General features: G+C 36.4%; 1 protein-coding gene across 2 annotated transcripts; it reads right to left on the reverse strand.

Moving 5' to 3' along the window:
- Nucleotides 1-441: 441 nt before the first annotated feature.
- Nucleotides 442-23,150, reverse strand: LOC135470441 (DENN domain-containing protein 3-like). 2 transcript variants are annotated; one of them, XM_064749392.1, is made up of 26 exons: nt 23,078-23,150; nt 20,974-21,085; nt 19,503-19,857; nt 18,657-18,781; nt 17,890-18,032; nt 17,133-17,241; nt 15,552-15,749; nt 14,748-14,888; nt 14,134-14,306; nt 13,755-13,865; nt 13,329-13,425; nt 12,917-13,026; nt 12,392-12,563; nt 11,804-11,940; nt 11,355-11,521; nt 10,897-11,001; nt 9,927-10,101; nt 9,606-9,739; nt 9,233-9,395; nt 8,568-8,764; nt 7,913-8,034; nt 6,903-7,048; nt 5,634-5,770; nt 4,881-5,002; nt 4,092-4,217; nt 442-2,900 (listed from the first exon to the last, which is right to left on the reverse strand). In XM_064749392.1, exons 2-26 carry the CDS (start codon nt 21,004-21,006, stop codon nt 2,586-2,588), a joined length of 3,813 nt encoding a protein of 1,270 aa, XP_064605462.1. In that variant the 5' UTR covers nt 21,007-21,085; nt 23,078-23,150; the 3' UTR covers nt 442-2,585. The 2 variants fall into 2 exon arrangements, with proteins under 2 accessions (XP_064605462.1, XP_064605461.1); XM_064749391.1 differs by having other exon boundaries at nt 20,963-21,085.
- Between the last annotated feature and the right edge of the window lie 155 nt (nt 23,151-23,305).

A 23,305-nucleotide genomic window follows, 5' to 3' on the forward strand; every position in this document is an offset into this window, starting at 1 on the left:
TCCCATGAAATGCCACATCACACTCCCATACAATGCCACATCACACCCCAGGAAATGTCTCGTCACACCCCCATGAAATGTCACATCACACTCCCATACAATGTCACATCACACCCCATGAAACGTTATATCACACCCCATGAAATGTCACATCACACCCCATGAAATGTCACATCTCACCCCCATGAAATGTCACGTCACACACCCCATGAAATGTTACATCACACACCCAAGAAATGTCACATCACACTCCCATGAAATGTTACATCACACCCCATGAAATGCCAGAGCACACCACCATGAAATGTCACATCACACTCCATGAAATGCCACATCAATCCCTAGATACAATGCCATATCACACCCCCATGAAATGTCACATCACAGCCCATGAAATGTCATATTACACCCGCATAAAATGTCATGTCACACACCCCATGAAATGTCACATTACACCCCATGAAATGTCATGTCACACCCCCATGAAATGCCACATCACACCCCAGGAAATGCCACGTCATACACCCCAGGAAATGTCACGTCACACCCCATGAAATGTCACATCACACCTCCATGAAATGTCACATCACACCCCCATGAAATGTCACATCACATTCCCATGAAATGCCACATCACACTCCCATACAATGCCACATCACACCCCAGGAAATGTCTCGTCACACCCCCATGAAATGTCACATCACACTCCCATACAATGCCACATCACACTCTCATACAATGCCACATCACACCCCAATGAAATGCCACATCACACTCCCATGAAATGCCACATCACACCCCCATGAAATGCCCATGACATTCATGTCATATCACACCCCATGACATGCATGTCATATCAGACCCCATGAAATATCACGATCACAACCCATGAAATGCCATATCACACCCCATGACATTCACGTCACATTACACCCATGCCATTCATGTCATATTACACCCCATGACATTCATGTCACATCACACCAATGACATTCATGTCAAATAAAACGACATGAAATGTCATATCACACCCCGAGAAATGTCATATCACAGCCCATGAAATGTCATGACACATCCCATTCACATGCTGAACAAACAGTTCCAAAGCACCTGTTGATTCTTCAGCCTAGAAAGCAATGGACAGACAGGAACCACATAAAATGTGGTCATGTGCATTTTTGTTGTTGTTTCCAAGATTTGCACTTGTGATGGCCTAGCCAAACGAGTTTTTTCCGGGTGAAAGAACAGATAGGATGTTCTAATACATGTTACGTTGTAATCTTTTTCAATCAAAGTGCTAACAACTTGCACGCAGTTCTGACAATGGATCCCATACTAATTAGACAAGATTTCACGTTTAATGGAAATATACAGTTCGGATGCTTGAATAAAACATTCTCAATAGTCAAAAGCTTACCTCCTATGCTTACACACCAGACTGTTTTGGCTATGTTGATGTGAGTTAATGAATGAAAGATTGGTAGTTTGGGATTTTCCCCCAGACATATATTGTGTTTTACTGCAACAATCAAACCTTTATTTTTTAGTTATTAACTTGACTGACAACTTCAACCATCAGTTGATTTCACTTAAATCCACCATTACATGGATTAAGTAAATACTCTCAGTCATTAAAAATAATATCAGTATATCAGTTATATAATATAACAGAGGCATACTAACATTACGTTGCCTTGCCATTTTCTCCACAATATGATGATCCTTTCACATGTCAATAAAAACATATGAGACTAAAAAAGGTTAAAATATTAGCATTTTCATACTCCAAGTCAACCCTCAATCAACATATTGGCCCTCTACCTTATATGGGGTATGATCTAAATATGCCCAAATTATAATCTTCAAGTATAGAAAATGTTGTACTGAGTCTCTTTATAATAATATGGAATGATTACTTGAGCAAAATTTCATATCCATACCACACACTTTCATTTTATGTAATTTTAAACATATAAGAAGAGACATCTATTGAACAATAGCAATTGTTTCTACCTGTACATTAAAATAATTACAGTGTAACAAAACAACATCACATATGCACATTTGGATTTACAATAAAACCTTACTATTACACAGTACATGGTAAAGAAGATATATATGTCCATGTTTGGACTCATAAAAAAGTAAAATTTTCTTAAAACTATTATTTCATGATAAATATGGCATTTTGTGCAAATTGTAGGCTGTCCATATATGTGTGATTTATTTCTGGTCAAACCTTTTAATAGGTATAAATTTCATACGATTTAAAATTTTACTGGTAGACAAGACCAATTAAGGCCACCACATTACAGTAAAAATGATCATAGAAAATTCAGACAAACTTTATTTCGAATTTGATTACTGATGTAAAATATATTGTGAACCATCTCAATATCGTTACCATAGCAACAAGAATGTTTGTATATCTCCTATCCCTTATCAGGTGATAAATTCCTCTGACAATTTCAACAACACAATTTTCATTTATCTCAGTTCAGAAAGTGTGATTTCTTTCCAGCTTATGATAGCCTATCATAGAGAACTCTCTGAACGTTATAATGGAAGATAGATCACTGTGTTAATCAGCAAGCTTCTTCCTCAACCTGTGGCATCATGTCTGCCATGTTGCCATTTTCCTCTGGAGACTGACCTAAACTTGACAACGTCTCAGAAAGAGGACTTTCTGACTCTGTGGAAGGTGACACAGGTTTCTCTGATTCAGATGCCCGCCAAATTGCTATTTTTCCGTCACGACTTCCTGCGCCCGTGATAACATAACGGCTCTGAGCACAGCACATTGAGCGCACAGCATCTTCATGGCCCTGCAGGGTTTTGTCCACTTTGTTTGTGTCAGTGTTCACAATAACAATTGTACCATTCTTAGTTGCCACCCAAACCTAAAAAAACACAAAACACAAAAAAATACAGCATCCCTTGTTACCATCCAATCCTAAAGCACAAAAAGTATAGCATTCCTGGTGGCCACCCAATTCTAAAACACAACAAGAGTTCAGGTGAACACAGCATACGCCTCAACAAATGCATTTGTTTTAAATGTATAAAAGAACACTAGCAGCATTGTGGTAAGCACAACCCCTGAGGCGAATCTTCATGGATCTTGATGATGGGTCTTGATGATAGGTATGTAGTTACCATGACAACCACACAAGTGGACAAATGTCTCCGCCAAAAATGAAAACTTTATGCCGAAAACCGTTGGAGTTGTAGCCCAGACAGGAAATCATGTCTATTTATATAGTATTTATAAGGAAAATGGCTATGAAGTTACTATGACAACTGCGGAAATGAACAAATGTAAGTTGCGACACACTGCCACCCGTGTGTCTATGTATCCAGCAAAACTTAAAACTCTATGTGGAAAACTTCTGTAGCCCGGATACGAAATCATATCTATTTATATAGTACATATAAGGAAAATAGCTATCTGGTTACCATGACAACTGCGGAAATGGACAAATGTGAGTCGTGACACATCGTCACCTGTGTATCTATGTATTCACCAAAAATTTTAACCTTTTGTGAAAAGCAACTGGAGAAATTGCTTGACAGAAATACGGGCAGACAGACAGACAGAGTCGCTATAACATAATACGCTCTGCCTAATGGCGGGTGTGAATCAGAAGTATAGCACCCATGGTTGCCACCCAATCCTAAAACACAAAACACACAAAGCATAGCATCCTTTGTTCCCACTGACATCAAAATCAGAAGAATACAATAAAAACAGAGCATGTTCCATTCAAGCTTCAACACAAAAGCACAATTTAAACATCAATCACTCCCATTCTTTGTTGCTATATAAAACACAAAAGCACAACTTTGACATTAATCACATCTGGATCCAGAAATTTTGAATAAATGATAAGATATTACTTTTGTAAACTGGTCATTATATAAATCTAATGATTCAATCTGGCATATAGCATTATGTTGAGTCACTGAATTTTGCTTTACTAATTAGTTATAAAAGGTGTGGGGAGTTCACTCTGAAAGATAAAAACCTTCATATGTAATCAGCAGTTTGTAATATGCACTTAGCAGAAATAGAGGTGAAACATTAAACTCACCTTGTTGTCCACCTGTACCATTTTGCTGATGCCTCGACAGTCCTCAAAGTCAAACGTCTGAATGATATTCTCACTATCTGGATCCCAAACAAGAACCTGCCCTTTTCTGCTGCACCCAGCCATTATCTACAAATTTACACCATACCACCAATTTTAAATCACAATGTACAAAAACGAAATTCCAAAATAAAATAAAGCCCTGAATGTGTATACACTGTTCCTTGTTTAACAATGTTTAGCCCTGTTCAAGTTTTAAGATCACAAGAATACAAACATAACAATAATATAATGACCAGTGTCAAATCTAATGAAGAAGCACTAAATATTAATACAACAGTGCGCAGGACTTACCTTACAGTTAACAATATATATGTACCATACATAACTCACAATGAGAATAAGTGTCAACAGGAAACTATTCTTTAGAAATCTTTATATATCTGTCATTTTTGGAACAAGGTCAATATACTGCTTTTCTGACAATGTATTTTGGCAGAACTAGCAATTTGAACACATGAACATCACAGCATTTAAAAGTATATTATCTACATTTTTGCTCAAAAAACATTTTTAGAAGCAAAATACTTAGCCATGGGCAACATTTTAGGTCAAACACACATTATTTATTAAAGACAATAGCCTACATCACTTCTGGATGATGTAGCAATTTCTGGCATGCCATGAACTTAAGTACATGTGAAAATGAAAGTGTATGAATAAGTTTGTTTCTATAAAGTTTAAATCAAACACTCACACCTTCATAGCACAATCTACCTTCTATGAACATACCTCTCCTGTTGGCTGGATCAGAAAACAATCTAATATGATTGGATGTCCTGTCTTGTCGCTGTATGTAAGTTTTTTCATGATTGTTCCATCATCTGCTAGCTGGCATATATCTCTCTTTGTACCTGGAAGACAAATTGCTATAACCTTATTAACTCAATATATACTTGTTTATAAAGAATTCATAATTTTGTAAAGAAAATTTTAAATGTGGATAATTGGATAAAGACTTGGATATAAATAAAAAAGAAAGTAAAGCTTAACAGCTTACAATTTATGCATGTATATGCAATGTACAAATAAACAAATAATGATGGCATCCAATAATGTTCCGTGGTGTTCAAGGATGGACAAAGAAGTAACTACATTTAAATAACACTTACCCTAATTCCTCAACCATTTCGCATGTGAAACAATAACTTTAAGTGCAATTTACGCACATTTTTAATTTGAATTTGGAGACAAAAATACATTGGTTGGATTCAGGGCTTCACAAAAAGTATAATGTTATCAGCTGACAAAGAACAATATCTTCAGAATATGACTGAACAAACACCTTGCAAACATGAGAAAAGGTTGTCGAATTATAGTAACAACTGCAACTGTCATATGTGTAGCCATGGAAACCCTAGAAATATTGGAATTGTTCAATTCTAATGTTTAAATCTTTGTATTGAATTTAATTTTGCAAATCATTTAAATTTTCAGTATTTTGTTTTCTGCTTTACAAAAAAAAAGTTTTCATAACATACTTACAGCACCAAAGGGTGTCGTTCTGAAGATGAATACTGACAAGGGAGGCAACCTTTGGCAACTCTATGTTCTGTACAAGCCGTAGGGTCTCAGTCTCCCACTTACAGATCTCTCCATTCACACTGCATGAGTATACATAGCTGTGATATAGACAGAAAGTAAAGGAATATAATATTACATGGAAGATACACTGTAGGTCAAGACCACGGGTGTTCAACAAGTTATTCAGGATTTAATTAGAAAATGATACTCTACCACAGGTAAGAGATTGAGAGTTAATGTAAAAAAGTGAATTAAACTAACGTGAGAATTTTTTTTCATGATCTTGGTATAGCCTTTCATTGGTCATAAACTTTCAGGTGTGATAAGGCACTTACAGATAATGCGTCCGAAAGTCATACCAAATCACATGTATGCTAAACAGACAACAATGAAATCAACAATTTATTCCCTTTGGTAAAGTGTGTTATGGGCTCCAAAACAGTGATATACAGAGTTTGTAAAGGTACATGGAATAACCCATACAACCACCTCCTGATAACAAATTAAGAGTTCATATTTTCCCAAAATACTTTTTTAAACATGTGTGATAATATTATGGTGGTTTATTGTAAAATGTATGTACTTTATTCAAGGGCTGGTGCAGTGCTAAGGGTAATAAAACATCTGTTTCATATAAACCATTGCCATAACATGTGATAGTGTATGGAAGAAAACTGCAGATCATACTATGAAAATCTTTGCAAGGGATAATCATTTCAACAGTCCACAACCAAATATATCGAAGTAATGTAAATCTTTAACTTTTTCACCTTTAAAGCACTTTTTCCAGTGGAATTTATGCATAAAATTATTATGAAAATGACACTAAAAATGATTCATTTTTAAACTAAAGATGTAAGCTTTATAAAAGTTTCATAAACATTGGTTGCAGTTGGAAAGTTTGAAGAATTAGTTAGGCCAATGGTAGACACACACAAATACTAAAACTCAGTCAGGCAGACACAATACACAAACATTAATTATTTCAATTAAATAAATGACTTTTCCTGCATTTGGAAATAGGAATACAAAGGGGAGGGTAAATGCAATGATATTTTGTCCAAAAAATATTAAGATGACCAAAATTTACTTTGTGGTTTGGCACGCCATAAATGACACTAATAAGCCAAAGCCATGTTATGGTTTTCTTATTAAGGCTTTCATGGGATATATAAAATTCAACCATGTTGATATGATTGAAAATTCCAAGTAATTAAATAAAAAGCCAACCTGTTATCCTCTGTTAGAACCATATCAGACACAAGGTCATGGTGTTCCATCAACGTCTTGTCACATGTCACAGACCCCATATCAATGATGTAAATGCAAAACGATCCTGCCCATACCTGGCTGTCTCCGACAGCCAACAGGCATACCTAAGGATGAGGTGAAATGCAACATCCCAACATCAACACAACACAAACACCCAAAAAAAAATGTGAAAAGACACAAATCATGCATTTAACAAATATAAAAATACTAATCAAGCAAGGTAACAGTTAACCAGTGTAACACTATGTGAAATATTGATTTGAAATACTGAAAAATGTGACATAAGACAAGTGATTATGTTCGGTTAGAGGTGATTAGAATAAACTGTGGTTTATCTCAAACTGACCCCTACATATGGCAGAGTATCTTACTAATGACTATGAAGATTAAATTGCTTCACATGGGCAAGTAACCTTGAAAAGCATGATTGATGAAAATAAAAAAATGCAGCACCTTCCTTCATATCTGATACATAGATAAGGCCAAAGGTGACTTAGTCTAATTTGTGAATTGCTGTTTCTATTACAGTAATTCACATTTAGGAATATTACAATCAACTCTTCCTCCACTTTACCAAAAATGTATTGTGCGCACCACAAATTATAATCATTCAATCAGTGTGTTAATATATTTGTTCTGCATTGTCAAATAAACACTTACACTATGAATAAAGGATTCAAACCTGTAAATCATACAAAACATACACTGCAATACACTTAAACAAGAGATGAATGCATCCAAAACAGGCAACTTTTAACAACAGTAATGTCTAACTGATTAAAGATTAGTTCACTCTTACTAGCACAATTTGAATTTTCACTCCCATTTTTAGCATGATTTTGAAACACCATGTTGGTTCAAAGATTGGAATGGGGCTGATCAACAGCTTAAAACAGTGATCCAATCTTTCTATCACAACAGATTTAAAATTTGGCCAGGAAATGCTGTAATAATTTTAACTGATTTACCACTCTTGTTCTGGCTTCTGTGAAACTGGTATCCAGCTGTAAAGTGCCGGCATCGTAAACTTTGATCACTCCATTTCCCAGCCCACACCAAAGCTTGGGTCGGCCATCTTCCGAACAGTGGTCTGCAACAAAAACAGATTAATATGAGACATACCATTCTGTAATAGTCCTTGGAAAATTATATTTATCCATCTAAACCATATAAATGGACATCTGTTATCTCTATCAGAAAAACAACAAGGCATTTGGCAGGCCTACTTAGATGCTGCAGATACATTAAATAGAAGTAAAACCTGATGAAGCTTTTAGAAAACTTCCAACAGACAGGAAGTTATGTCCTGTGAGGTATAATGTTGCTGACTTACATATTTCAAGATGGTTGTCTACTGCATCAGAAAGGTGTTAAAGTACAGAACCTTTAAAAATTTTGACAGTCTCATTAAATTGATTTTTAACTGGAACGTAGGATGATATCCTACCAGCAAAATTAAAGTTTCAGCACAAAAACTAACATTTTATGTCATGTATCAGTCTCTATTTTCTCAGAGAATTTTTAGGTCAAATACATTATGTCAGGAAAACATTATGTGATATACATGTTCGCTGCTCTGTATAAAAATTGATATCAGAATGCAAGATCATTAATAATTCTTACTTCCAGGGATATACAGAAGAGACTCTACTGTTTTCTTTTCTTTCTCTCTCATGTTTGGATCAACACAATGTTGCAAGGTTTCCATGGTTACTTTAGGCAGTCTGTGGCGACCTTCTTCTCGACAAAGAGTGAAGAAGCAGAGGTTTGTTGCAGCTTTCCCAACATCCAGGTGATGGCATGTATCATCCTCTTGACCACTGTTAAACCAAGGTCCAAGGACGTCAAGACCAAATGACATGTACATGTACAGGCAATTTGTTGTGTTCTGCATAGTACATTCTTTAGAGCACAATTCAGACAAACCCACACCACATCACTAGAAGCATTTGTGATGCACACCATGAATTGTTCAATTACAAATTTTTTCGCTTCCATACCTCCTGTCTGAATATTGCTCAGGGAATTACACATAATGATCATCTACTAAGCTATGATAATCCATACTGACACACACAGCCGTGATCAAAAACATTCTGAGTATTCATGCTTAATCTAAGACCTAGTTTTTGACAGGAAGCAAAACAAACCTTTCTTTCTGGGAAGTCTTTCAAGTCAAAGTAAAGTTTAAAGAAATGAAAAAGGCCAATCACAATCCCTTTTATACACCTCAGAGAATTCAACAATATTTCAACTGAATCTGAACTATACATATAAGAAAGCTTTACCTTCTGATGACAGCATCAATAAGCAGCACATTTTGAGCTGCCTGTTGAATAGCGCCAAAGTCCAGGGTTCCATCAGCATACTGCTTCCCAGACCACATTTCTGACAGCAGCATAAACCAACAGTTCCTCTCATCTTTCAAACAGGCCACAAAGGTTGAGTTGTCTGCAATACAAATAAGAACATACTCCACAAAAATGGGAGAGTGATGCCAAGTGTCATCAAATATTCTTCATTTAGTACCTGTAGAAAATGGAAAAATAAGTCAGCTGACACAAAAATAAAATAAAAAAATAATCATTCGTAATGAATTATATTATAATATTACAAACTGGCCTCCAAAATATTACTTATCATCATCAAGATGTCACTCACCTTTTCCATAAATTCTCAAAGCATCCACATCTGATAGAAGAAATGTTGGCATCTGTACTTTCTCTATTTGCTCAATTTCTCGCAGTTTGATGATTTCTTGATAGTTGTTGGAAACATCTTTCAGGAAAAACAGTCTGTAAAAATAAAAATTAAAGTGTATACTTTTGATAAGTTTTTAAACATTTTCAAAAATACTTGCTAAATAATTTTGCCATTTGGACATCTTTTTTCACATCATGCACCACATCATGTCGACAACTGAGAATTTTCTGTTCTATTATATTCCTGAAATATTCTGTTGTGAATGTTCTGAACACCTACCTTTTGCAAGTGAGAGCTATTCGTCCATTGCCAAAGTCAGTTTTGATTAAAGGTGAGACCTTCAGCACACTTTCTTCATGGTCCAGCTTGCCGTCCTGAACCTTTATTCCTTGAGTCTGGGATTTATTTTCCTGCCAGCAGTCATGGAACACCTCAAAGGTCACAGGGTCAACACCTGGGAATTTAAAGATATGGGAAAGAAATTGCTGTCATTATTTGTTTAAATCTTTCAACATGTTTAATGTAGTTTTCTTCTGCATTCTGGAAGTATTGTTTTCATGTTCCCTACTGGTCTGAGCCATACATCCAAGTCCATAACATAACAAAAATGTCCATAATTTTCTTAAAAAAGGATGAAACAGCCTGACACTCAGATATACTCTGTAGCTTGTCATAGGGAATCTACGTATCAAGTTTCAATTCAACAGAAAGAAACATATTTAAAAATAATTTCAAAACTGTCAAAGTCTAAAAACAGGATAAAAATGGCCCTAATTTTGTTGAAAATGGACAAAACAGACCAAAAATCAAATTTAATCTGAAAGTCATGATTGTGAAGCCATGTATGGAGTTCAAATTCAATGAACTGTCTTGAGGAAAGCAATTCCCAATCCAATAAGATGAACCATTTGAAAAAAAAAACCCAAAGGCCAGAACTTTGTGAAAAATGGAGGTAGAGATCCAAAGCTGATCCATAACTTACTGTGTTGAAGGCATGTACCAAGTCCCAATTCAATATGATGACTACAGTTACTTGTATATATTTATGCTTAAATGATTAATCTAATATTCAGTTCTAGTTCACTATAAACTTGTAAATCTTGTGGTAAAGCACACAGGAACAGTATATCAATTGAAGTACCTGTACTGCAAATCCTCTTAATTTGTTGATACAATCTACTTGGTTAACACTGCTGAACTATTGGCATTAATACTGTTTGTCTTTTATATAACTGTGGTAGTTACTTACATAGTTTAACACCAAATAAAGTCAAGGATTCAAATAGCCGCTGGATGATGTCATAATCCAAGGCTATCTCCATGGATACAATGCACTCAGCAAATTTGTCCTTGTCTGAAATGTTAAAGTACCTGTTGGCATTACATGTGAAAATTTTAAAGAAACATTCAGAATTCCTTGACAAACTTTGTCAAATGCATGTGTATTTACAACATTGTTGGGTATTTACTGATACTGAGTGTAAGTCATCTCATACTGTGAGCATCTCATGATGCAACAGTTTAAGCTTTTGCTTGCCAAGGTGTGAGGGTTTTAACCACAGCAAATTTTGTCTGATGACCATGTCTTAAACAGCATATCTTTGAGTGTGGAAGGAAATGCAGGTATAAGTGTCTGTCCAACAAACACTGATGAGTTGGAAGACACATATGTTTACTCCTTGAACATGAGATACATTCATGACTGACCGACATCCTTGGAGGGAAGCTGACTTTCACCAATGTCTCTCCAGTCCCTGGCTGCCGGCTCAGGTTTCAGTTCATCAGAGAAAACATCTGTCATCCTGAAATAGGGTCTTTTCTGAAGCTGTTCAAGCTGAGGTTTACTCAGGTTGCTGTAAAGGCCCATCACTAACCTGAACAGAAAACAACTGTATATTTAGGTATGAACTGCAGGAATTGAAAAATACAATTACAGAAGTGTACAATTAAGAGGATGTTCCTATTACATTGTAAGACTTCCGAAATTTTATTTTTGGTCATGTCTTCTGTAACAGCGTCATACCTGGTACATACTAGCTGCATTGATTTATCACTTGGCTACATTTCAGCGAGAGCGCCTCTATGTATTTGATTGACTGATGTTTATGACAGGACACTTCTGGTACAAGTTCAGAACTAAGAATATTACAGCCTACTCTTTAGGGAAGATCCTGGCAGTGCTAGAGATGAGTTGGAAGCAGTCGTCTATGGCATCCACAGGTCTCCCATCCAGCACCCTGAACATCGCCCGTAGATAGAGGTAAGGTGCTCGTTGGATCACATCACGACATTCCTATGGCATGAAGATGACACAACTCTTAAGCCTTGATCAATCTGTCCCCAAGTTTTGCTTTTACAGAATAGGCTTTTTGTTTGTTTTTGCTGGGTTCAACATTTCTTAAGTCAGATTACTATTATGATATTCTGTACAAAAAGTAAGCCAGTCTGCCCAATGCCGACAAGTTTATTGTGATGCCTCACTAGAATGCTATGCTGAAGACCGGACATCCAACCCAGTCACAGAAACTTGATACCAGCATTTTCAGTTATTCAATTCAAACCAATCCTCTTATCTTCCAGGACATAGTATATTAGCATAGTAAATGTGGTCACATCTCTACAATTCATGCACTCCGAAATTTTATTTACACTGATTAACTCACATACTTGCTAGGGCTACCACACACATTTACATTTTCCAACTAGTCTCGGATTTAGTCTCAAGTTAGTTTACATTGTCTTACATGGACAGTTCTGTTAAGCTGATGCAGGCACATCTGAAGATAGGCTCCAAACTCTGTAAGGGTGGGCAGGAAAAACCGGACAAACTCCACTGTTATATGAGGGGTCAATATGGCTGGGGTGGAAGCTCGTTTGATTGGCCTAGGCCCTGTTGACATTGATGTTCTACTTCGTCTGCAGTAACATAATAAAAGTGTTACACAATTACAACTCATCATAATTTTCAAAGCTTGTTATTTATTTGCCTAAAGGATTTTCTCTATTCTCTAAAGGATTTTCTATATTATGCACCACTGGCTATTACACCCTTTGAAAAAGCCTACACATAAAGTACTAAAAAAAAATACTAATTACAAATGTCTCTCAACATAACAAAGTAATGTTTAACCAATCAAATAAATAACTAAAGTAATGTTTAGAAATGAGACGACCAGTTTTCTGGGGTTATGCGTTTTCAAGACACAGTTTTTATGTCCTTTATGACTTCTGAATTGCATCTTCAATGGTAAGGAATAGTTGATACTCACTGGCCGGGTCTACCATACATCCTCGTTGCGATCTCAAGCTCTGACCAATAATCTCTCTTTTCATTCAAACGTTCTTGAACAAATTTCTTGAACATGTCTGTCTTAATCACCTGCAAATAAGCACCAACATCCTGCAGAATTGACTCATATTCCACTTTTGCTTTTTCGGAAGACATGATAACCAAATTCCCTGATTAAACTATTCAATGTCACAAATTTACCCACTGAACTAAAACCAGTTTTCTCTTGATTTTTCAGTGTGACACACTACATGTATGTAGGCCTATACACAGTAACATACATACCACATACATATTATGTATATACAGTAAAATACATTACACTTTCCTATCTTTCAGCTATTTAACCTTTACTATTTTACTTGTTTTCAGTCATCTGACAGTGTACAAACCCGCTCATAAAATGGTCGGTCTGCAGAAGATTGAATCTGGAGGAAGTGATCTTTGTTAAACTTCTTCAAGTCCACTCTCATTTCAGTTATCACACCTCTGCAAAGGTAAATACAAATAACTGGTTTAATGAATTTAGGCATTTTGAACCACACTGTGGAAAACACTACAACTATTCCCTCTTGATAGGGTCAACCTCTAAAGAAACAAAGTGCACAAAATCCATTCATAAGTATGTGCAAAACTTAAAGTTTTGTTCATTCATCTATATAAAACAATATCTTGCTAACCTTTAGTTAAATACACCACTTCATTGTAAAATTAATGCTTTTTGTAAAGTAAAAATGACTCATATCAGAAAATCACTCATATGCTTGACTGACATGACCCTGTGTAAAAAGACACTTGATCAAGAACAACCATTTTACCTGAATAGACTGACCATCAAGGCCAGTGCATTGAAGATAATCTCTCGATTGAACTCCCGAATCTTTTTCTCTCTAAATCTTTGGTATTCTCTGATATCACAGTATGAAGGCCTGAAAAAATTATCACCATTGCATTTCTTCCAAAGGCATATCATATGTAATGCAGAGACATCACATTTCTACAAGAGAATCTAAGGTACACAGAAAGTAATCTTTCATTCATACATGTACATCCATATAATGTCACATTTGACAACTTTCATTTTCAAAGGCGGAGTAACATACAAGTCTAATTCAATACTACTTATAGTTCCTTCAAATATCCATAAAATTTTGCACTCAAATGATCCTGACCGAAAGTTATAAATGTTCCAAATACCTGGAAAATTCCATGAGATCAAAGGTGAACTTAATCCTTTCACATGCATTCCTGAAAGGGTCCGAGGCAATCTTGGGCAGATTTAACATGGCCTCTCTCTCCACATCATTGTCTATGGTTTGATTCACTGTCACCCTGCCTTGGTCAATGTCTACCATCACAAGCCCATCTATCTGTGCAGGCAAATAAATGTTTCACTAACTTTCCAGTTTACATGATTAATACTATTTGATCAAACTTGTTTATGGTCTCTCTGTATGTGTGCATCTGTCAATTATTCACTGGTTTCTTGATAGCCATGTGCCAAAGAACAATGTCTCTTTTTGTGCAACTAATAGTATCTTTTTTTTGGAACAAATGCACTTTTCATGAAAAATATTTAACAGAGGGCCTAAGTGAAATGCTAATCCTCACCCATGACCAAGTCAAGGTTGTTTTTTTTATTTTTGTACTTGTACACGGTAATGGTTGTACCTGGGCTCTGCAAAGTGAATCTCCGCTACTCATAAACCTGGGCAGTCAGGAATATGGTACCAAACCCTAATAAACTAAGAAAAACAACTACAAAAAAAATTCATTGCAAGATATATTAATGACTGGTGAATTGAAAGTACCTGTTCAACTTCATGTCTGAACTGAGAGTGGCAGCCCATCATGAAAGTGCCTGGTGCTTCCAGAAACTCCAAGCTTCGGCTGGAGAGTAAAGGCACATAAGAGTAACGCCATTTGAATGGCAAGATGAAATGCTGGAAAGACTGAAAAGTAAGATAAAGGGCATCATGTCAGTAAGACTGAAAGAAAAATAAACATTTTATTTTCCACACCATGTAAGTGTAATCACATAAAAAAAACTGTAGATTTAAGATGGAAAAATACCAATGCGCAGGTAAAATCTAGCAAGAGATTGGTATATACATGCCTTGAGTAAGTAACATACATAAACACATCCACAACTCATGTGTACAGACATAAATCTTCCCAAGAAATTTAAGAACTAAATACATTACATTATAAGTAAAACCTTACTTTTTAAAAATAATTTAGGTCAGTTTAACAGAAAATAATGAAAAATATATGTCTTCTTTTCTAAATATATCAAAACATACTGGATTTCATCTAAATTTATTACTTAGAAGTGACACATATTGCTCAATTCTGATGGAGCCGTCCACCATATATCAGACCACTGAAGGGTTTTTGTGAAGTTGGATTAATTTCTTATCAAAAAAACTTTAGTGCAACAGAAGTATTATTTCAATGCTTTTATGTGCTTTGTAATGAGCATATTTACATAACAAACCTTAGGTGAAATATATAGTAATCTGAAATCTAACCTAAAATTTTGCTTCTGAAACCTCATGTTTATTTTATTTCGCAGTAAAAAAAGCTTACTGCTTCTTTAAAGGCAGTTTTCTTACCTCCATGATGTAAGTTAGCAATGAGTAATCTGAGGAGATGAAGACTATCCTTTCCTCTACAAGAATGTAAGCAATGACTGTGAGTATTTGGTCCAAGGAAAAACATTGGAATAACAAGTGAAGGGGGAAATCCACAACAGGTTTGTCTGGGTAGTCTGGAGGCCAAATGGTGAGTGCTCTCTTTTCCAGGCTGAAGCTCTACAGGAAACAAAGCAAACCATATTACACATACTGATCAATTCGCACATCTGATCACACCAGTTGAAAAAGGTGTATTTGTCTTCCGTAAGTCCCCATTTAGTCACTAAGAGTTGTTAATTGTTAGCCCACTGAGGAAATATAGACACAGTGTGAAGACAATTTTTTTCATTATGGAAATCCAGAAAAGTTATAGTTTATAATGGACAACACAGCATCTTCAAGCATCGACATATGCCCTTTAACATGTTTGATGTACCCCATATATTCTATCAGGGAAACCCATAGGAAATTTGCTGTCAAAAGGACCCCTTCAATGACCCGATAATCACAAACATCCTCAAGCAGGGACATGATTCCTATGATTGGCCTCATATATTTGGAGCATCCTCAACTAGTTTCAGGGAACTTAATTAAGGACCCCCTCGATGAAACAATGAGAGACATCCTCAAGCAGGGACATGATTCCTATGATTGGCCTCATATATTTGGAGCATCCTCAACTAGTTTCAGGGAACTTAATTAAGGACCCCCTCGATGAAACAATGAGACATCCTCATGCAGGGGCATGATTTCTATGATCGGCCTCATATATTCGGAGCATCCTCAACTAGTTTCAGGGAACTTATTTAAGGACCCCCTCAATGAAACAATGAGAGACATCCTCATGCAGGGGCATGATTTGTATGATGGGCCCAAATATTTGGAGCATCCTCAACTAGTTTCAGGGAACTTAATTAAGGACCCCCTCGATGAGACAATGGGAGACATCCTCAAGCAGGGACATGATTTCCATGATCGGCCCCATATATTCGGAGCATCCTCAACTAGTTTCAGGGAACTTAATTAAGGACCCCCTTGATGAAACAATGAGAGACATCCTCAAGCAGGGGCAAGATTTCTATGATCGGCCCCATATATTCGGAGCATCCTCAACTAGTTTCAGGGAACTTAATTAAGGACCTCCTCGATGAAACAATGAGAGACATCCTCAAGCAGGGGCAGGATTTCTATGATATGCCTCATATATTCAGGGGAACTCAAGGGAAATTTACTTAATGAAGGAACCCTTAATGAGACAATGAGAGACATCCTCAAGCAGGGGCAGGATTTCTTTGACACCACCTATTAGGGACAGCCAGGGAAGAAAACAATAGTGAGACGTCAATGGATAATTTATAATTTTGACTACAATTTACGCGCAAATACAATCATTCTCAGTAATAGTTAATCACATAAATAAAACTAAACACTCTTCCCAATAACCACCAATAGCACAATAAGGATTTATAACATACAATACTGCTAGTAGTTAGACGAAAATTCTAAAGTGAGCAAGATATTCCCTGCATATACATCCTTGAAGTGTAAAAAAGACCTTACAATGCAAACGTTGCCAGCAGGGGGAACTGGTGTCATGATAAGCTGGAAAGCACGTTCCTTCACAATGTCATATTCCATATCAGGATCAGTAGTAATATCATGTAGAATGCTGAAACACACACAACAGAGACTGTGGTATACAAGAAACAAACATGGAAAACCTGAAATTATGAAGTCTTATGATGGCTTAGCTTTTTCACTTGGAATAATGTTTCCTTCAAAGTGTAAGAAAGTACCTGAAAGTATATTCCAAAGTCCAGTTTAACCAACAAGAATTCAATCCAAAGATCTTAAGTCTGATCATGTAGCTGTAGTATTCGCTTACCACTTTTTAAATTTGTTCATGTGGAATAATCTTTTCTTCTAGAACCTTCTTCTTCAGGAATAATTGCAATTTTGTGATGTTATTAAATTTTGTTCTTCTCCCAGCATTTCCTCTTTCATTGATGTTTTACACTTTACTCAAGAATATTTCATTTATACAGCTTCGGGCAGCATTATGGTGGGAGGAAACCCATGACCATCTGCACGCTGCTGGCAGACCTTCCCACATACGACCAGAGAGGAAGCTAGCATGAGCTGTACTTGATCTCACAGGGACGACACTGGTGAGAGGCTCCTGTGTCATTGCACTGTGCTGGCGTGTTAACATAATCTGAAAGTTTGTCCCAGTGTCAAGTTTAAACAACAAGATTTTCATCTAAAGATTTTAACTAAATGACTTTGACATGGCCATCAACAAACTTTACAGACTCACTATGATAAACACTCCTTTAGCACAGTAAAGTATGGGTGTTTGGAGATGAGGACATAGCAGGTGGGCAGAAATCCCTTGGTCCAGGGTTGTCCTGTAGTGTTAGGGTGTCCATGGGGGATGAGACAGGATCCTAACCCAGCAGACTAGCAACGACAAGAAGAAAAAGTCCATAAACAAAGAAAGGGCATAAATACTCAATGACTTGTTTGGACTTATTGATCTATGAGGTAAGTTTAATAATCACTTTCAATGGTATTTAAATCATTCTACCAGTAACAAAACATTTCCAGTAATACCATACATGTACATGTATGTGGTAAAAATACTGATTCACTGAGTCACCATGCTGAAGTACCAAGTAAAACACCTCAACAAGCCTGCCAATTGCCAATGGACTGTCCAATACTTGTGCCTGCTTGAACATGCTGCACTCATGGTGCAAATTAATTTTCCACTGATCTATCTGACATGTTTAATCCAGATATTTAAAGGGATGCAGACACTCCACCTGTACTCACTGGTTTAAAAGAGTGCAGGCTATTCCAAGACCAAGATGAATGTTAGATATGGCATATTTATTCGAGCAAGTCTATTCCTAGACTTTAATTTGAAAATCCCCTCCACTATTAGCCATCCAGTAAAATTCTGTATTAGTTTAAATATTCTCCCTCTGAAAGCACAAAGACAGTACTTTCAGTAAATCAAGTGACAGTGCCAAATATAATGTATGCATGTATGCCATCTAACCAGTGCATATTTAATCTCACCATATTTATGGCATACTCCTTGTAGAAAGTGAGACAGACAGCATATGTTTTAACACCATTAACATCTGTCAGAACCAAGTAATGGACCCTTTCTTCCTGATGCTCCTGATAAATCTTTGCATTTTCTGGAACAAATTTCCACATTAAAATAGCAGGAAACTTAATTCTAATAATGAATACTGTGGTACAGTAAAAATTTTTCAGATATTTTGACAGTTTCCATTGAGATTCGTGTATCTTTCATAAATATAAATATGTTACTACCCAAGGGATAACAATTGGTTTAGTGGAAGCAAGTACAAAGTGTTCTGGAACGATATCACCAGAAAACACCCTAGAAATGCCGCAGCAATTAGGCACAAATGATTTGAAAATGCACCTGCTGAGTTTGCCATCATAGTACCATTTGTTTATGTGATTGTTGCTTATCGCCATACTTACTTATACACTGGCAGTCATATTTATTGGGCAGCGGTAAAGTGGTGGAAGACAACAAGTCTTGAACACGCGTTTCGTGAGTCATAGAGACTGAAAGGCAAGCGCCTCTAATACATCACCTCAATGCAAAACAGTTTCCAATGTCACTTTATTGCAATGTAAAGGTCTCAATTTCTAAACAAATACACATTGTATGCTGTAATTCTTCAACCTTTTCGCATATTTGCAAGGTGTTTATTCAAGCATATTCAAGGCATTATTCTATGTAGCCTGACAAAATTGTATTTTTTGTAAAGCCAACCCAATCAAAGTAGTTTTGTTCCCAAAATCAAATTAAAAATGTGCATACATCAATTTTAAAGTTGCCCTTTCATACATGAAAAGGTTGAGGAATTAGAATACAAGTACCTGGGAAACAAAAATATGGCAGAGATCTGATGTTTTCATCTGGAACTGGACTGTTCTGATGTAAGTTTATGGTCCTTCGTGTAAGAGGGCGTGAAGTGGTGCTATGAGGCAGTGGATGCATTGAGCCACGCCTTGCCGGCTTGGGCTGCACTCTGTTACGGCCTATCCCATCAGGTACACTGTAACGCTGTGAGCTCGGTTGGTTATGAGCAGGTTTTTCTGTCACGGGTGGGTATGAGGGATCTGTTCCATCACCATTGCAAAACTGGAGAGCTTTTGTCTGAGAGATAGCCACAAGAAGATGAGGTTCATACTCCCAATCAAAGAATAAGTCCTCTACCAACTCTTCATGTTTCTGCAAAATACATCATTGTTGCACGATAGACTTATCACATAGATCACCTTTACACCCTTTGATAAGACACTGACCTCAACATTTCACCAGGCCATCTGGTTTCACCATACAAGGAGCACCTGTGAAGAATAACTTCCTGTGCTCCGTATTTATGCTATCTGAATGGCATTTGGTAGATTAGAATTGGATGTAATGGAGGGTTAGTCATTGAAACAAATTTTGTGTGGACTTCGAAACTTGAAAGAAATCTACCCACTGCAGACAAAGTAAATGTAGGAAAAATACATTGTAGAAAAAATAAATGAATAAAAAAACACCAAAATTGTACAAATTAATATGTTAAAATAAAAATAAGCTATGTCAAATGAACAGACCACCTTTACATAAAGCTGACACCAAACTGTACAACTTATGTTAAGTATAAATTAATTTCTGCTACATGTAAGTACAACTTAACTTATGTTAAGTACAATTTAAGTTTAATAAAGCTTTGTTGATGAATAGACCACCTGTAAATAAAGTGTACATCATCCAGAAGGCCATTCTGTGCTGATTCCCTGCCCAGATTCCTTCCACCATAATTCAGGCTGTTGTGAAATATTCTTGAATATGGTGTACAATACCAGCCAAATAAATAAATACATTATGTAGATTACAACTATGGTTAACATGAAGTTTTTTATGTTTTTCCTTCTTACTGTGAATAAAATACAAATAACAATTTGAGGTTCTGCAGTGAACCTTTTGGACCATATTTAACAAGCTGATGCCCAGTCACTGGTTGCAGTGATCAAAAGGACTTCAAACTACACAATGAAATAACAAATGAAAATTAGCTAGTTCTCCTCATCTTTGCAAATTGTATTATTCACCATGTACATTGTATGCTCAGGGGCCAACTGGAGCAATAAGACCATTTATCAAACCAACACAGTTCCCATTAAACCATATCATGTGTTTCAATTTGTTTTGGTTTTTTTTTTTTTTGGGGGGGGGGGGGGGGGTTATACATGATCTAGACTATTAAAACAATCCTAAGAATGGTGCACAAGAATTAAGAATTTAACACAATGACATAAATTGTTATGTCATTATGTATACATACAGAGTCTTCACCTGCTCCAGCCAGTACCAGTCCCGTGTGCTCATCCACACCAACTATCAGCATCAAGTCCACCAACCCATTGAAAAACTTTGAGGATGGATCCATTTAGCACTGGTCAGCTCTCTGAAAATTGAGATACAATTCCATCAACTACTGTACCCTTATTCTTCAAACATTCCCAAGAACAAAATCACAAGTTTAGATGTAATGCAATCAACCAACTAGTTTCACTTCGACCATGAAATTGTGGTGGCTGCTGCAAATAATGGCCCAACCCAGTTAATAGACTGGCCATCTAGCACATAACTACCATTCTGGACACAACATCAAAATAGACCTTTGAGAATGCAGAGTGAAACTTGTGACTTACATCACAAACTTCACCGTGTTGGATGTTCTTCTTTTAAGCAAAACAAAAGCCAGAAATGTAAGAAAACCGTACTCCATTTTCATGCAAGACTACACTCCTAATCTGCCTTACCATTGTTAAAGGGCTTCATTTATGAAGGTAATGTCAACTCACGACACATATACACAGCTGTACTTGAATAAACACAGCATGCAAACAATAAGCCATGCTTCATGTATACATATATATCTATTTAACTTCAGATACATGTAGGGGCATGCTTGCACATGACTTGATATATAATGAATTTACAGAAAGCCGAATCACTTTCACTGACTGCAAGAGTAAGTATGTGGCCATTGTCTGTTAGGCTGCTATGTTACATCTGCTTTATACCTTAAAATTTTTTGAAAGTAAGTAATGGTTATACATGTGCATTCACAGTCATACAGATTTTGCAAGAATTGATCTGTAAGGTTTGACCTTGTATTACTTACAAGTTACATCAGTAGTAAAACAATCTTTAGACCACATCATCCTTACGTCATACAAGAAATGATTGTTTATCGGTGTCCTCAAAAATATTCAATTATTGTTAGTGGTATTAAAATAATAAGTGTTGATTGAGATGCTATAAAAACTGAAGCAACAAAGTGCCCACTTTATCACATTTGTATGGAGTACCAACATATAAGTTTAAGCTCAAGCTGTTTTCTACAAACTTTCATCCCTTTGGAATACAGACTACTTGACATGGGATGAATATACTACATGCATAAGCATAACATGCAACATGTTACTATGCCCCAAGCTCACATCTAATACTCCTTTGTTTCTGACAGGCAGAGAGCATTTGAATAACTTAAATGAAGAGCTGGATGAACATAGACCAGTGGTGATGTTCCTTGGCAGAGGTATAGCAGAGATGATGTGCCTCAGTTCAGCAGAGGTGATGTGCTTCAGCTCAGATTAACGAAGCACTACACACAACTAGGTTGAAAAACTTTCATAGAAAATTTACTAGCAAATAACACATGATGCTGTGTCCATTTTCACATGTAGTACCAATCATAGTCTTATCCACCAACACATCTGTGAGAGATATGAAGAGAAACAGGCCCAAAAGTGTCAGATTGACATTAACAAACATTGATTTATGTTGACATGCACATTAATTCTTCCATAGCATAAATCAATGTCAGCTGCATTTACTACAAATTAACTGACCTGTTCTCTATAACTCATGAGCTGCTACGAGGCTATAGAAAATGTGATTATTTTTCATATACAGACCTGATTGCCATGGATCCTTTTGGTTAAACGAGTCTCAAAACAGGTTATAGTGATTTACTGCTAGAGACCACGCGATTGTCTTTATGCTAGGGCAGATCTAATGCGAATGGTGAACAGCAATAGATGTTCCTTACCGTTAGTCTGACATCTTTGGGGTTGTTTCTCCCCGTAACTCTCAATAAGAGTAATCACACTGAGCAACTTTACCAATCATCAAACTATTAGTTCAGAAACTTTTCAAGCTTTCATGCAGTATCTGTTGTGGTCAGGCTGGTAATTATAAATATACATATGCCAACTCTTTAGACTTTCCAAGTTACAAATAAGACCTTAACACACATACAACAGAAGCTTTAAACCTTCTCAGAATAAAAGTTTCAGTTTTAGTTTCAGTTTAAGGTAACTGTCAGTCTTGACAACGTCTTTCAGTCCTGTGACATCGACCAACAATTAATCTCACATTTGAAACTTACTTTTCTCTAGAATGATGGTGTGCATTATTTTACAAGTTACGATATGTTGTATATCTTGACAAATCTTCTAACACTCTGCTGCCATGGTCAGATCTAAAGCAAGCCATGTGACATCTACAGTCACATGATGTGTGACATAAATGTGTCCCTGCATTGACTAATGAAAATGTAGGACACAAGGTGTGTGGACAGTGTTTGTCCAATGAAATATGATGTTGCAAAATCCCG

The sequence above is a fragment of the Liolophura sinensis genome, chromosome 7 (genome assembly GCF_032854445.1).
Source record: "Liolophura sinensis isolate JHLJ2023 chromosome 7, CUHK_Ljap_v2, whole genome shotgun sequence".
Taxonomy (NCBI): domain Eukaryota; kingdom Metazoa; phylum Mollusca; class Polyplacophora; order Chitonida; family Chitonidae; genus Liolophura; species Liolophura sinensis.